The sequence below is a fragment of the Brachyistius frenatus genome, unplaced genomic scaffold, assembly GCF_029030835.1.
Source record: "Brachyistius frenatus isolate BFR_SWC_R1_liver_20210118 unplaced genomic scaffold, ASM2903083v1 Contig_196, whole genome shotgun sequence".
Taxonomy (NCBI): Eukaryota; Metazoa; Chordata; class Actinopteri; family Embiotocidae; genus Brachyistius; species Brachyistius frenatus.
Window position 1 is genome coordinate 338242 of NW_027210795.1, and position 15237 is coordinate 353478.

Sequence of the window (15237 nt, forward strand, 5' to 3'; positions counted from 1 at the left end):
TCTCTGCAAGCTGCTCTTAACATTTCTCTTTATTATGTCGTAGGTTGCTGAATAACTGTCTGATTCTCTAGTTTTAAATTGCCCTTATTTGGTTCTACTAACCATGTTTATACATTTTATATAAACGATTTATAAATGTGTCCCCAGTAGGGCTACAACTAACAATTATTTCATAATCGATTCATTTTTATTTTTCATTTAAAAACAGAACTCAAATTGATTTATCGTTTACCAAAATAGTTGCTGATTAATTTTTGCTGAATTAATAGACCGACCGTTGACTCTGCTGAATGTGACCAGACAGTGGTGCTCTGTGCTGCCTTCCCTCCCGTCCTGTCACTCTAATGTTTGTGTATCTGTGAAGGAGAGTGGCCTTCACTTACCGTGTGTTCGTGTGTGTGTTCGTGTGTGTGTCTGCGTGCCTGAGGGCACGTGTGCGATGACAGTACATCCTCACGAGTCATTTTGCACTTGCTTAGAAAGTGTTGCCAGATCATGCTAACACCACAACCTGCAGCTGTGTGCGGCGAGAGGAGATGAGTGGGTGGGAAAGGAATGTGTGTGTACATTATGCATATGAGCCACTTCCCCGCTCTCCTACGACTGCACACGCCAGAACTTTAAACTCGGGGGATGTTGCCGATGCCTACATGAGTGCATTAATCTTTATCATGTGTGCCGTGGAAAAAAATCAAAGCTCTTGTTTACTCTGGAGCCCTTTTTCTCTCTGCTGATTAGCATATCAAAGCTGATGAGATGACATGGAAGAGAGCTCTCCCACCAGAGCAGAGCAGACCGGACCGGACTGGACCACGGCAATAATTGCATGCATGTGGCTTCACTCCAGTGGCTAGAGGAGGCGACGGAGACAGGGCACCTATAGGAGGAGGGTGGAGGGGAGGCAGAGGATGGGCATGTCGGTGCGTTCTTGAGGTATGAGGAGGGAGAGATGGATGAAAATGAAGAAATCATTCAAGTTAAATGTGCTGTTGAGTTTGTATATGCGCATCAGTAAACACAAAAACTGCAATTTCTTCTACGCTCATAAATCAAAGCTGTATCAAGTTCACATACAGAGAATCTCCTTAAACAAACAGCAGCTTTAACCAGTTTATGGGAATAATTTATGAGCAATCACAGAAGGTTTATTAAAGACATATTTGAAGTGCCGGCTCTGACGTGGACGAGCGGGCGGAAAGTTAACATCGCTGGCTGAGACTGGGGTTGCCGAGTGTACCGCAGGTGGTTATTGATGGGAAGTCTCGATCCAGTTGTTATTGTAACATCTGCCTGGATGAGTCCAGACAGATAGTGATACAGACAGTCACCAGGGAGCAGGCTGGCTGCTCAGCCGTGGCTGTGTAAACTATCCGCTCATCTCTGCGTCTGAATCACCCATCCCACATCGCCCACCTGCTTCGGCTCACGGCTCTGACACTCCCAGTGTCTCCTTCCATCGTTTGGTTTATTTTCTCAAGTCTTTGTTAATCAAGTGTTAGCAGGCAGTTTCAAATAAAAGAGCCTTCGCTTCTCTTTGTGTCCACAGGAGGGAGCCATTAGCTATTGATGTCTACCTGTCTCAGCATCAGCATCGATCCAAGCTGTTTGCGTGTCTGAAAGCAAAGCATCCAGCATCAGTTGTCTTTTCTCATTAACTTAACTGTTTAGGCTAATTGGGGCGTTTTGCAGCCGCGGTGAGCGGGAAGGATTCCTGGGCTGCTTTTAGTGTGGCCCGTCCAAAGTGGTTAATTAGAGGTGTTGGGAAAGCCTGGTACTCAGCCGTCTCAAGTCCCCAGAGTGGGAGATCCCCAGTGATCCAGGTAATAGAGCTGGAAGCAGCATGGCACCCACTAACGCCCTGTAATGCAATACCCACTTCTAAGGCTTCTGCTCTCCAGCTCCCACTTGACAGCCCCAGTAGCCGACAACGCCATAATACCTAATGAAGAAGCCTGACACATTAACTTTTAGAGCAGGGCTTTACCTTGCCAAAACTTTCTCTGGCTTTACGGCTAATTCAGTCATAAGTAATTGTGACCATGTGTAGGCACAAATAAAAATCCTGTGAATTTATAGTTTGTTATAAAAGCCCTGCTTCTCTTCGCCTTGCTCTTCTAGACTGTCCTTTTATGGTGGCACTTTTGCCTTTGTACTTTCACTGCGACTTGATATTTTTTGATTATATCTCACACGTGTTCTTGGGTAAACCGGAGGAGGTACTTTTCCTCTTTAACTTTGCACCCTCGTTGATGTAACTTGACAAAGTCCGAGCAAAGTGCGCGCGCTCGTTTGCGTCGCGGTGATGGGTTATGACAATAATTGTTCTAGTTTGGTCGTTTGTGTCAATCCAAATGATTTGCAGACTAAACTGGGTTGTCGGTCGCTCATCATCTATCATCCACATCCAGGAAGGAGACCTTTACCCACTTCTCATTGATGAAATGAATTCACTGTTTATTACTTTATTTTATTCCAGTTATCGAATTATTTTCTTTTTTTCTAGATTATTAAGCTGCTGGATGGGAAGCGTTCACAGACAGTCGGCATCCTCATATCGAGCCTGCATCTGGAGATGAAGGACATCCAGCAAGGTGAAAACTATTCTCTGATGGATGTCTGATTTGTGCAAAATATGATATCATGTTCATGTCGTTTGGACAGGAGGAAGACATTTTTATTTAGATTCAGCAGTAATAAACTGACTATATTTTCCTATTTGAGAATAAATTGAGCATGACTGCTGATGAAGTGCAGATGGAGTTATATTTAGAGATGAGATAGTGAGCCCTGCAGCAGACAGTAATTTCCTTCCTCTTGACAGCAACTAATTTGTAACCTGAGACACTTTTTTTTTGGGACTAATTTGTGTTTCAAGTGGATGATTTTTCCAGTTACCACGGTGGGAAAGAAAAATGCCTCGATTTGTCAAATTGTGAGATGGTAACAGTGAGATGAAAGCAGCCTTTCACTTTTTCTGTCAGGCCTCCTGCACTGGTTCAAATTTTATTTCCATCTCCTTCATTTAAAGAGCCCCATAGATTGATTGCATGCCTGGTTGCTGTGTGGAAAATTCTGGCGTGCGCGCGTCTAAGCGGCTGCGTGAGCGTGTAAACACACAGTATGTGTGCTGGGGACATCATAGATGGGCCGGGAATCAGGCCCGTCCTGGCACTGTGGCGGAGAACGCCTGCCGCCTGCGAGTCTGAGCATGCGGCCAGCAGATCTGTTTATTGTAAGCCAGTGACGGTTTCCACAAGCCTAATGGGACTGACACCCCACTAATGATCTGAGCGTGTACAAAACCAGCTTCCACAGTTAGCAGACACTGCGCTACCACATAAAACCACCTCAAACACCAACCCAAAAGCACATACACCAGGACAGCCATCTTGTTTAGATTTTTTTCCCCTTTCTCTCTGCTCCAGTGTCAGTGTGTCGAGGTGGTTCGGTAAAACGTTCCCACTCACACCCAGCGTGAGGCTGCTTCCTCGGGCCTTAATGGGAGGTGTATGTGAAATGGACTATTTGAATCTGACAATGAGGGACAGCAACTTAATAAGCACTTCTAAGGGCTCTAGTCCCTGGCTTTGCCTGCTTGCCTCCCCTTTGTTGCCAAATTAAAAGGACATGGTACATGTAATGTAATTACAACTACTAGGGAGGGAGTGAGAGGGACGGAGGGGAGTAGAGAAGGCAGCACTCTGGTTAAGAGGGAGGGGGTCAACTGCACCCGTCCAAGTGACGGGGGGACCTCAAGGGCCACCATGGTTCAAGGGCAAAGGGAGGCTCCCCCCCCCCCCACACACACACACACACACACACACACACACCAGAGCAAGAAGTGGAAGGAGAGGGTGTGAGGCCGTTGGCAGGCCGGCTTTGATCTGTCGGTGTGGAGAGATATCCGGCTCCCCTCGGAACAGAGTGCTCCTGTGCACATTGGAGCAGGCCCCCCTTTGGTGTGTGATTGACGGCTGCATGGCTGAGGGACTGAATAATCCACTCTAATAAGATGTAGGAAATGGACCTCCAGCGTTTTCTCTAAACCAGACACAGGGACCACATTGACAGCTTCTCTGCAACAGAACAGCTGGGAGCCAGAATGCAAAGTATTACCTTGTTAGCTGGAAGTAGTGTGTGATTGGAACAACGAGGGCAGTGTTGTTGTTAAAAATTCATTTGTGCCATGGTACCGATGATGCAATAAACATATTTCTCCACCTAAAACTTTGATTGATCGAGACAAGAGGACAATTAAAGTTTCTTCCCGTTACAAATTTAAAACAATCTTTCAGATTTATACTATTTTTAGGATAGTGAGAGTGAAGATGGACAGGAAATGTTGGGAAAGAGACCAAAGGGATGACATGCAGTTAACGAGGGACTCTGCTGCAAAGGGGATTTTTAATATTGTTGTATGTGCCCTAACCATGAGGCTATCGGGTCATCCTAAATAAAAAGTTTAATTCCACAGACTCAGTAATTTGCTGCTGCAGTCTTAGTCCAGTATGACCAGTAGTTTTTCATAGCAAATGCAAATGTTGGCCAGATTTGGTAATGTCACTGAAGTTAGTTTATGACTGCCCTCTACTCTCGTCTACATTGACCACTTTCCATAATCACGCGTGGTTTGAAAGCATGACCAGATTTATTAACTGTGACACCTGTTGTCTAAATGCAGCCGTAAACGCACACTTGGTGTTTTTAGTTTACGTAAAAGTCTGCAGGCAAAAACAAGTTCCTGCTTTTTGTATTGACTTCTTCTTTTTTACCTGCTCCTGCATCCTCGGTTTCCCTTCTCAAACATCCTTAGCGGGCTGATGGCTGTGGTGCTCGTAGTCGTGGGCTCAGAGGTTCGACAGCTTCAGGCTTCGTCTGCCTCTTCTCTAGAGGAAGGGGGAAAGAGGATCTGCGGTCACAGAGCCAGTCTGCCTCGCATATCTCTGTGCCCACAGCCCAGCCACTCTCCCAGCTTCACCACCTCAAGCTAATGTTCTGAATTAGTTCATTCACTTACATGCCAATCCGATTATGTATTTTGGTTGTTGGTGCTGATGTGGTGAAGCACACAAGCATTGCCCTGGTTTTGGTCAAATATTCTGGCAATAGTTTATATTTTCTATAATATATGTAGCGCGTCTTACTTATTTTGCCGCATATATAATTTTCTACTAACCAATGTTGAGCAAAATTACAGGACCATCTGTAGCATGGGAACGAAGTTTGTGCTTTAAGCACTTTTTATCCATTTGTAAGACTGATTGCTTATAATGACAATCTGTTGTTATCTTTACCAGCTGTTCTTAATGTGGACAACTCTGTGGTGGATTTGGAGACCATCGAGGCTTTATATGAAAACGTAAGTAGCCACATGTGTGACATCATAAAGCAGTGAAAAGGATGAGGCTGTAAAGTCATGTGAAAGAAAACGGATAAAAACGTCTTACTTCAAATGACTTTTAAGTTTGTGGTTAATCAGTGTAAAAAAAAACATTTTTTTTCTCATTGTACAAAATTATAGTGCTTATATTTGTACTGTGTGCAACATTTCCCTGATACACATCTCTGTATCGTGTGAATTGATAGAAAGCCACCAGCGATGAGATCGGCAAGATAATGAAACACTATGAGACTTCCAAAGAAGATGAAGTCAAACTCCTCGACAAACCTGAACAGTAAGATTATCTTCGCCAAAGGTTTTATGATACAAAGATGAAAATTATACTCTCATGGTAAAACATGCCTGTCTGTGATTGCATCATTAGTTTACTATTGTTCGGCAAACCTTAAAGAGATCATATCAGTAGTTTTGGGCAATAAAAAGTAAACGTAAAAATCATTATTGATTAAACCAGTAAAACACTAAACTCCTAAATTTAGGGCAGCATTTGTCTATTTCAACAAAGTCTGTATTGCATGCGGTCTTCAACGTTGCGTGTGCACATATGCGTTAATGGACACTGCTTCAGTAGTTCCTGTCAGGGTCAAGTAGTCCTGGCAGTTAACGAGGCCCGGGCCCAGCGGTGCCGCTCAGCCTGGCCTTCCTATTTCCATGTTTGACCAGAGCTGTCACTATAGCTGCCTGAGTCATCCCTACTCAGTGTCTGCCTCCATCAGCAGGGCCTAATCACACAGGATGTTACCGCTCCGCTCCCCTCCGACACGGCACTGTTTACATAAGTCGTCCCGCATCAGGCCAGAGCTACCTTTGATCAGTGTCCGTGCCCCGCTCGCCGCTTTCCCTCCACCCGACCCCGTGGACCTTTTCAAACCCAGCCGAGCAGCACCGCTCATGACTATCAGCCGGCTGCCTGCGAACAGCAACATTGACTCAGCCGGCCTGCGCGAGGGAAACTCTGCCTGCCAAGGACTCAAAATAGCTCTTCCTGTTAGACATTTTGTTTAATTCTGTCATAACACATCACACCCTCTTCTCCTCCACCACCTCCTCCCTCTGCTCCTCCTCCCCTTTTGTTTTCCAGGTTTCTCTACGAGCTCTCCCAGATTCCCGACTTCGCAGGTCGAGCCCACTGCATCATCTTCCAGTCAGTATTCCTCGACACCATCTCGTCTATACGTCGCAAGGTTCAGATCGTCTCCAATGTCAGCAAAGTAAGAGCGTCATCAAGAAACGCTGCAAACACAGAAACACACGTCACGCTACATGAAGGCTTACTGACCGTGTGTGTGTGTGTGTGTGTGTGTGTGTGTGTGTGTGTGTGTGTGTGTGTGTGTGTGTGTGTGTGTGTCTCTCTCTCTCTCTCTCTCTCTGTCTATCAGGAGGTACTAGAGTGTGACAGTTTGCGGGATGTAGTGGGTCTCGTTCTGGCCTTTGGGAACTACATGAATGGGGGGAACCGGACCAGAGGTCAGGCTGATGGCTTTGGACTGGAGATCCTCCCCAAGCTAAAGGATGTCAAGAGCAGGGTAACACACCTCTTAACAAAATGCAATAATGTCCCGGTGATCATCAGCTCAATGGGCTCATACAGACTTCCATCTTGACTGTTTATTATTTCCTCTTCAGGACAATCGTACCAACCTGGTGGATTATGTGGTTTTATACTACCTGAAGAATTTTGACAAGGTAAGTGACTATCAGTCAAAATGACAATGTTTTACAGCATCTGTTACTCGACACTCATATACTTTAATGTTTGTTTCACTCTTCCAGCACGCCGGCACAGAGAAGAGTGTGTTCCCGCTGCCGGAGCCTCCGGATTTCCTTCAGGCTGCTCAGGTTAAGTTTGAGGACCTCACCAAGGACATCAGAAAACTGAAGCGAGAACTGACTGGTAGGACAAATACCCGGTTGTACAAGTACATGGATTTTCACTGTGGGTGTCGAGGTTCAAACATCGCACCACATTGAATTTTACTGCTCAGGTCCTGTTTGTTTCATTGTAAATCACTCAGCATAATTGTATACGTTACCATTTTTCACCAAAGACAGTTTAAATGTTAATGTACATGATGTGGACTCTTCCTTCCCTCTGCAGACAGGTTTGTGGGTGTATTCAGGACCGTGGATGGCCTGGGGCAGCTTTTCCCAGTTTCCAGACATTGTATCTCAACAGCCATGTCGTCATAACACCGCAGCCTCTCCTGTTTCAGGACCAATGGCGGAACATTTAGAAGCATCTTAATTATTATTTTTTTTGCCTCCACCGCATTTAAAGCAGGAGTTAAAAAAAAATCTAAAAAAAACAAATTCCAGGTCGTTGAAGAAACATCAGAGCGACAATTTGGCGGATAAATAAATGCACTTTTAATGTTGTGTGCTGGTGGTGTCGGGGGGCGCCGAGCCACTCAGTAACCCAGCCAGTTAGTCTTGGCCAGGGCCACGCAGAGGTTAAAGGCGATGCCCCCCGGTGCCCCTGGTGTCTGTGGTTATTTAAATCAACCAATAATACGGCATATGAAAGCAATTAAATATGCGCCGCAGCTCTCCCCTACGTCTTTTAGATTGCTGTTAAAGCCCTCTCCTCTCTGACCCGAGGGAGAAATACAAAGAGTCTACTAAAGTACCCAGACCCACCTCAAGCTGTCACTCATTTATTAGGAAAAATGGAAGACCTGAAGACAATAAATGCAACATAAGGGCCCTCGTATTTGATCTCTGCTGCAGCACAGTCTGGCACAGTAGTCCTCGGGGGTATTAGCATCACAGGGCGGGCATTGGATTCTGGATGTTTGGTGAGCTCCACCTATGACTCCCACCATTTTTATCCTCTCCAGCCGCCAGGAATAAATATTTATGCCTGGCTATTATAAACCAGCCTAAAGAAGGCAACTGGTCTTAATTATACAGCCAACACAGATCACTTCCAACGCTGTCTGATTCTGAGAAGCCAACACTGAGTCACTCTTTGGTTTACATGCACTGTTTGACTTCAGCAAGCGAAGCTGCCTGCCCCTCACCTGATCCTGAGGTGGCGACTGCAGCGGTCGCCGGTGTCGTGCCCTGCAGGCTGGGGTCAAAGGTCGGGAGACTCGATGCTAACAGTCACAAATTCCTCTCTCCTCACATTAGTCCCCTTTCGTCCACGTTACAATCTGAGCGTCACGTACAGGTCTGACGTGTCCGAGGAGGACTCGTGACCGTTTCTCCTTTGCCAGCGAGCGCTGATGCTCGCGAGCAGGTCGCTGCCCTCGTCTTCACTGGCTTGTGCAGAAACATGATCCTCTTTTGATGGCGCTTCCTGTTTGGGGAGCGGGTGATGACCTCTTTCTGTGCTCCTCTCGGAGGAGGGGGGGGGGGGATGAGCGAGAGGCCACGAGGGCCCAAACCTACAGTAGGACTCTCGGTGGCTCCCATTCAGACAAACGTCTCGTACACAGTTCATGTGCGCATTTAACGTCAGAACTCGGCACTTAAGAATACACTCGTCATGAAGTTCTTTACATCTTGGAGGTTTATCATATAAAGTTACCAATTCTTCTTTAAAATTACATTTCTGGTTACCACTTTCAGACCAGTGACCAGCCACAAAAACTGCCCGATGATTGGACCAGACAGGCAGGCAGGGATGCCACCAAATGAAATAGGATCAAATAAAAAGAAACAGTCAGAGCTCATTTGCTGCTCAGGGGAGTTTAGTGTTTCACAGAAGGTCTGTCTCAGGTTAGGCATTCATCACTGTGGCGAATCAGACAGTGTCCTGATTTTAAATGGCCTTTAATGTCAGGTTCAGGCAGGACCTTTAGCTTGAGGTCCGTTTTACGACGGAGGCTCCACTCGAGAACGGCGTGTGTGAAGGCAGCGTGCAGAGCTGCTGTCATGTCTCGCTCTTTGCCGTCACGTCCTTTCGGACCAAACGATGCAAAAGCACGACTAAATTTTAAGTTTGATTTTTGTTCATGCATGAAAAGATTGCAACTCCTGAGCTTCTTGGTTTTAAATCTGTCAATATTTCTGCAAATATGCTTTGGCTGTTTTCAATTCGTCTGTATATAAGAAGTCTTTACTAAACTACATTCTTCACGTGTTAAATTAGTATGACAAATACAGCATTCAAGTTTTAGTTTCTCTTGCTCCTTGCATTCAAATTCAAACCAGGATTAATGCTCCACCTCATATTGTGAGTCCTGCCTGGTGCCTTTTACCTGTCAGTGCTGTGTTACCCTGCAAAAATGCGAGAAAGGAGTTGTGGTTAGATGGACACGGGTTGATTTGTGAGGGATGGAAAGGAGAGAAGAAGGTCTTACCTTTTCTCTCCTGAAGCAGTCTCTTGGCCGGCCTCGCTGAGGAACAATAGTATTTTTCTTCCCGTAGAAAAGGAGAGCTGCAAGTCTGACAGTCTGCTGGAACGAAGGATAATTGGGGATCAGCGAGAGAATTCACTTTCCAGGTATAAATAACGAGAATATGCCAGAGGTGGAGCACTGCACTGGTTTAACCTCAGAAAAAAAATACAGCAGGGTTTAACAGGTTCACTATCTGATTCTACAGATTTATTTGCAAAACTGAAACCGTCACTCCCTCAGTGTTTATGATCCAGAGACGGGAGGTGGAGAGCCGCCACGGCCACTTTCGTGAGAACAAATATTCACCAAACAGCCAGAGTAGAGATCTTGTGGTGTCCCGCAGAGTCTCCATCCACTGTGAAGCCTTTTCTTTAAATCCACACGCTATAGTTGAGCATTGTCTTGTCATGCTGTGATTTCCTGGTAGCTGTGAAGGAGGCCCTCGCTTACTGTGGTAGAATCATAAGTATATATTAACATCAAAGCTCCCCGCTTTACAAACCACACAGGGTAAATCCTGGAGCAGAAGTCTGGCTTTCTTGTTTGTTTTTCTTCCCGTTAAGTCCCCCCCCCACCCCCACCCCCACCACACACACACACACACACCACACACACACACCCTCATTCCACTACAGCGGGTGACATGTTGCCTCATATTATGCAATAGATAGCTGCCTCCCTCCCGTTCAGATATGACGGATTCAGCGGTGTCTCTTCAGAGATAGAGATGCATGTTTGTAAGTGTTTCTGAAGCACCTCAGGATATCGGCTCTGACTGGACGCAGTTCATAAAACACTCATTCACCAGTCAGTTCGTGTTCATCAGGACACTGCTTTTATAAATGACTTACAGCCGTGCACAAAATCACAGTCCTCTGTTCAGCGATTTGAATAATGTCTTGATACAAACGACTTCAGCACCCCGCTTAGAAAGCTGCTGAATGGATGCGTTTTAAAGATCGAAGCCGTGGCTCCCGTCACGGAAATCGTTTTGTAGCAGAGGCATTGAACAGACAGACTGTTTTGAGCATGGCTGTAAATCATTATGTTGTCATGAGAAATATATATATATACACACACACACACACTCAGTTATAAACAGTCAAAAAATATATGATAAATGTTATACTAATTATCATAAATCATAAAATTATTTAATTTCACAAATGTTACTAAGCCTTTGATAGGGTGTTTAAGTAATCTAAACCATGGCCACAAAATATTTTAAGTTTAAAACAAAGTGATTGTTAATGAGCATACGTGGACATTTGTTTTTCCAGATTTCTGCCGTCCGTCCATCCAGTAATGATGTAGCATTATCTCTTATAAAATGTATATGGTTTGAAATGAAAACACATTAAAGCCACTCGCCAATTTTCTTTTTGTTTGCTCCTGGTTTTTTGTCCTTTTTTAATCTTTTTTTTTTTGCTAATGAGGCTGTTTTCTGCCTCTTATTTCAACATTCACTGCTCCATTAACACACACTTTAACTTTGTGTGTCAAAGAAACATGAAATATCTGCAGCTAAGATCTGAGGTCTTCCGTCTAGTCTGATGGCGTCGGTCATTTACTTGCAGGAGAATCTTCCTTTTGAACGCTCTCATCCAAAACTGTATCATCACTCCAGAACAATGTCTCAAACTGGAGCTCTTAGTTTTTATTCTTTACAGCTGCTGAGTTTTTGTGGGCTTCCTCTTTGCGGCCTTTGCTGTCTGGACCACATTTGGAAGAGAGCCGCCTTTAAATTGTAGACTTGCTGTTTTGTACACTGTTTTAATGGGTCCGTTTAGAGTTGGGGGGATTTCTGGTGAGGAAATGCGGTTTGTCCAAACAGGATATTTTGGTTGTCCTGTTTGTATGGTTGTCGATTTCTGTTTTTTATTTATTTAACTGCTCTCACTGTCCATGGATGTTGAAAGTGTCCGGGAATCCAGACTGTGAGGCTGTGAATGGTTAACTTTTCAATTTGAATGCCCGTATGTCGTGTTTCCTCTCTAATTTATTAACACGTCCAATAAATAAAAGATGTCCGAGCTGCAGGTGCATCAGCTCCACATGCAAACACAGGAGAGCTAAACTCGGATCTAAAAGCGGCGACGCAGTGAAGCAAGACAGCGGCCAGACCTGTTAATGCTCTTGTTCTGTTGCAGAACTATTTAGCTATGCAGTCATAAGCAAGTTAAGGTATTTATTGCAGCCATTAATGACTTACAGGTTGGAGGATTGTGCCAAAGTTCTTTCACCAGGCGTCTGTGTGTAGAGTAACGCAGGCTTACAGTGGAGAGGAAATGGGGAGAGGTTTGGCTGGAACACACTCAGTCAAGTCTGTTTCCTCTGAGCTCGTGTGAGTTGGATCATTTGGCACGACAAAGAAGAACCGGCCACAAAACGGCAAACACATCTGCTGCGCTCGCATGTTCAGACAGTACTGGGGCGAGAATATATTACAATTAAAAGCACAACACAACCTCATTCACAGCAAATTGTTTTTAATTGGACCTTTGCAAAATTCAGTATTAACATATTAGAAAATGCAAAAATGTGTCAAACACATTATTATTATTATTATTATTACTGATATGTAACACTAACACAAATACAAATGAATCCATAAATGGAATAATAAATAAAAATCAGCAAATAAAAGGTTGATGAATTAAATTTTTGATTGAAGGCACTCGCTGTTTATATTGAGCTTCCTTTTAAACCTTGTGTTAAAACTCTTTTTGATTGTTGGCTTTCATTCTTATTTTCTGTTCATTTAATTAGGGCGGTTTGTTTGGAGGCTTCTTATCGTCTCTGTCTCAATACACATTACAAAAAAGAAAAGACACAATATTGACTTTCTCTTCACCGAATTTTGACAAACGTAATAGCAACGTTTTTAACATCATTGTTATTCATGAATTTTCCCAGTTTTTATTAAAAAAGTTTTAAATTGTAAACTTATTTGTTGTTTTTCTCCTCCCACTATAAATCCTCGACTCCCTCTGTATCTGCCCGTTGGCTCATTAATCGTTTCCTTTCGTTCTTTTTTTCTCTCTTTACCAGCTTGTGAGAATGATGTGAAGGAAGTGTGCACTAACTCATCAGAGGAACACCTTCAGCCCTTCAAGGACAAGATGGAGGGATTCATCTCTGCTGGTGAGTGAAGCTAGAAATGTATATTTGTACTGAAATGTACCGGTGAAAACATTGCTAGGCATTTTTTTTTCTGCTTCACTTTGTAGCTGTAATCTTTTAATTCATTCAGAATATAAATCATAAATAAATGTCCATTTAAAATATGGAATTAATAGGTAGTTTAGAAAAATATGAACATTAAGTCTACCACGACACCTGATTGTAGTTGAGCTTTACTTTTAACACACAATTAGAAAAACATTTAACACTAAACAAGCCAGAGATAACTACTTAAACCCAGCGTATTAAATCACTGATGTCGCCATATGCTGCCCCAACACCTACCTTAAATATATGTAACGCAATCGCTGTCTTTCCTTTACTTCCTGTTGTCGCTAAATAATTTCTACCTCTGAGACAACTGGAGCAGAATCAGTCAAAATGAAGTTGTTTTATGTCCAATGATCTCTCCAGTCCTCGCCGCCAGATAGCGATAGTGGATGTTTTTTTCCCCCTCAGTGCTGCTCATAATCTGGCCCGTCTCGTGAAGCTGTTAATAAAATTCTCAGTGTCTTCAAAGATGAAACATTCATTTGGACCGTGGATTTACAGCCGAGGAGATGGTCGTGAAACGGAGCTTACGGAGGTAGAAAGGCCCCGTTTTCACCCAGACGGCCAGCATGGGAGCTTTTAAAAAAGACGGGAGTTATAATGATGTTTTCTGCCATGTCAGACGGTCAGCTGGCCGCCGGAGAATCCGTCTTCGCGGGGCATGTGTGTGTTTTCGTTCTCGCTGAGAGAGGGCGTCTCGGTGCGCCGTAAGACAGCATGAGGACAGGAGTCTACAGGCCTGTAGAAGGGATCACATTGCCTCTAACATGGTTCTCATGTACTCTCGGCTTCCATAAAGCTGGCAGGACATCTCTGGCTGCGGCCTTGTAAAGCCTGGCTGGCCTCAGTGGATCACTGCTGGGGACCACCGTGATAGGAACACGGCTTCACCCACACACTCGGATCATCTCCGTCTCTGTCCCCGTTCTGACCCAGCCGCTGGTCAACTCTCTTCCGTCATACCCAACACCGTAACTGACACGGTTTTAAGTAGTCCAACTTCATGCCTTTTATCAAGTCTACAAATGGTGCTTTGGTTAGAGGAGAATTCCTGGAAATAAAGAATCACATCTGATTCATGAACTTTAGTTCAGCAGGAAGTGAACATCTGAGTGAAAGAATTTAAACACAATGATGGCTTAAATTGAAGGTGATTGTGCACACATTGCCATGAGCTCACTTACCATCGAAACAATAGTCCGTGCTGCCAATTGGACGCCTCTATGCTGCTGCACGTTCATTTCACTGAATCTTATTATGCACATCCCTCTGCATCCCAGTGAATGCTCAGAGAGTTTCTCCCCCCGTCACATCATTAGAGCTGGTCGTGGATGGATAACCAGAGATTGCAGCACCAGAAACGAGTCAGCCAGAGAGTCCAATCCACCCGTCCCGAAGGGAGTTTTGCAAGAATCCTTTTAGGACAAGCACAAGCTGTTAGTGAAATCTTGTTTGATAGTGAAATAATGGCATTTAAAGACAATTACTTTTCTGGCTTGCCACTAACTACAGAGTGGTATTGGTTTGCAAAAGCACATCTTGAACATAAACCTCTGTAAACCTTTATTTCATAAACACAATTCCTCAAGCTGTTGTTCGTGCTTCAGGATGAGCGCTGTGTAATCAGCGCCGATTCTACGACTTCAAAAGGCAAAAACAAGTAACAGTTCTCACATCAAAGAGCGGCTGAGGCTCTTTAAACTCTGACTCATCAGTGAATGAGCGAATTTCTCACCCAGGTACTTAGACTCACAGATACATGTGTTTGACACATGATTTTCTATATTGAAAGGACCTTGTAAGAGACTGTGGAAGTGTCGCTGCACAGAATCATTTCTTCCAGAGTGAACAGACTCGACTTTGAACGGAGAATTTGGTTTCAGAGCAGCGCTGACCCATAATGCAGCCTGTGGAGACGCTCTCAGCGGGGCCTGCAGGTGAACCCAAATGTCCTGAGCGCTGCCTCTTAAACTCACCTGCGTGATCTCTCCCAGATCTAAATCCAGTCGTCCACTCGTCTGTAACGCTGCTCTTCTTCTCTCACCGTTTCTCCTCTTCCTCCAAGCCGAGGCCTACATACCCGGGAGCATTTGCCTCTTCTCTTGAATTAAATTATTATCAAATATGTCTGCCGGGAATTTTATATAGCGTTCATCTGATCTTGTTCACTGATTTCCTGGAATCTGCTTTTGTGTTTCCCCACTTTGTGGAAAAAAGAAAAACTCCTACGTCAGGCAGTGTGTTTTTGACGCATCC

At 44.3% G+C, this 15237-nt stretch overlaps 1 protein-coding gene across 1 annotated transcript in view; it reads left to right on the forward strand.

The window, feature by feature from the left end:
* Positions 1-15237, forward strand: part of LOC138632844 (formin-like) — a 47607-nt gene that overhangs the window by 22745 nt on the left and 9625 nt on the right. The window contains 8 exon segments of the mRNA XM_069718693.1: positions 2504-2591; positions 5298-5359; positions 5587-5675; positions 6483-6612; positions 6781-6927; positions 7028-7087; positions 7175-7295; positions 12799-12891. Of these exon segments, the coding sequence (XP_069574794.1) occupies positions 2504-2591; positions 5298-5359; positions 5587-5675; positions 6483-6612; positions 6781-6927; positions 7028-7087; positions 7175-7295; positions 12799-12891 (790 nt within the window).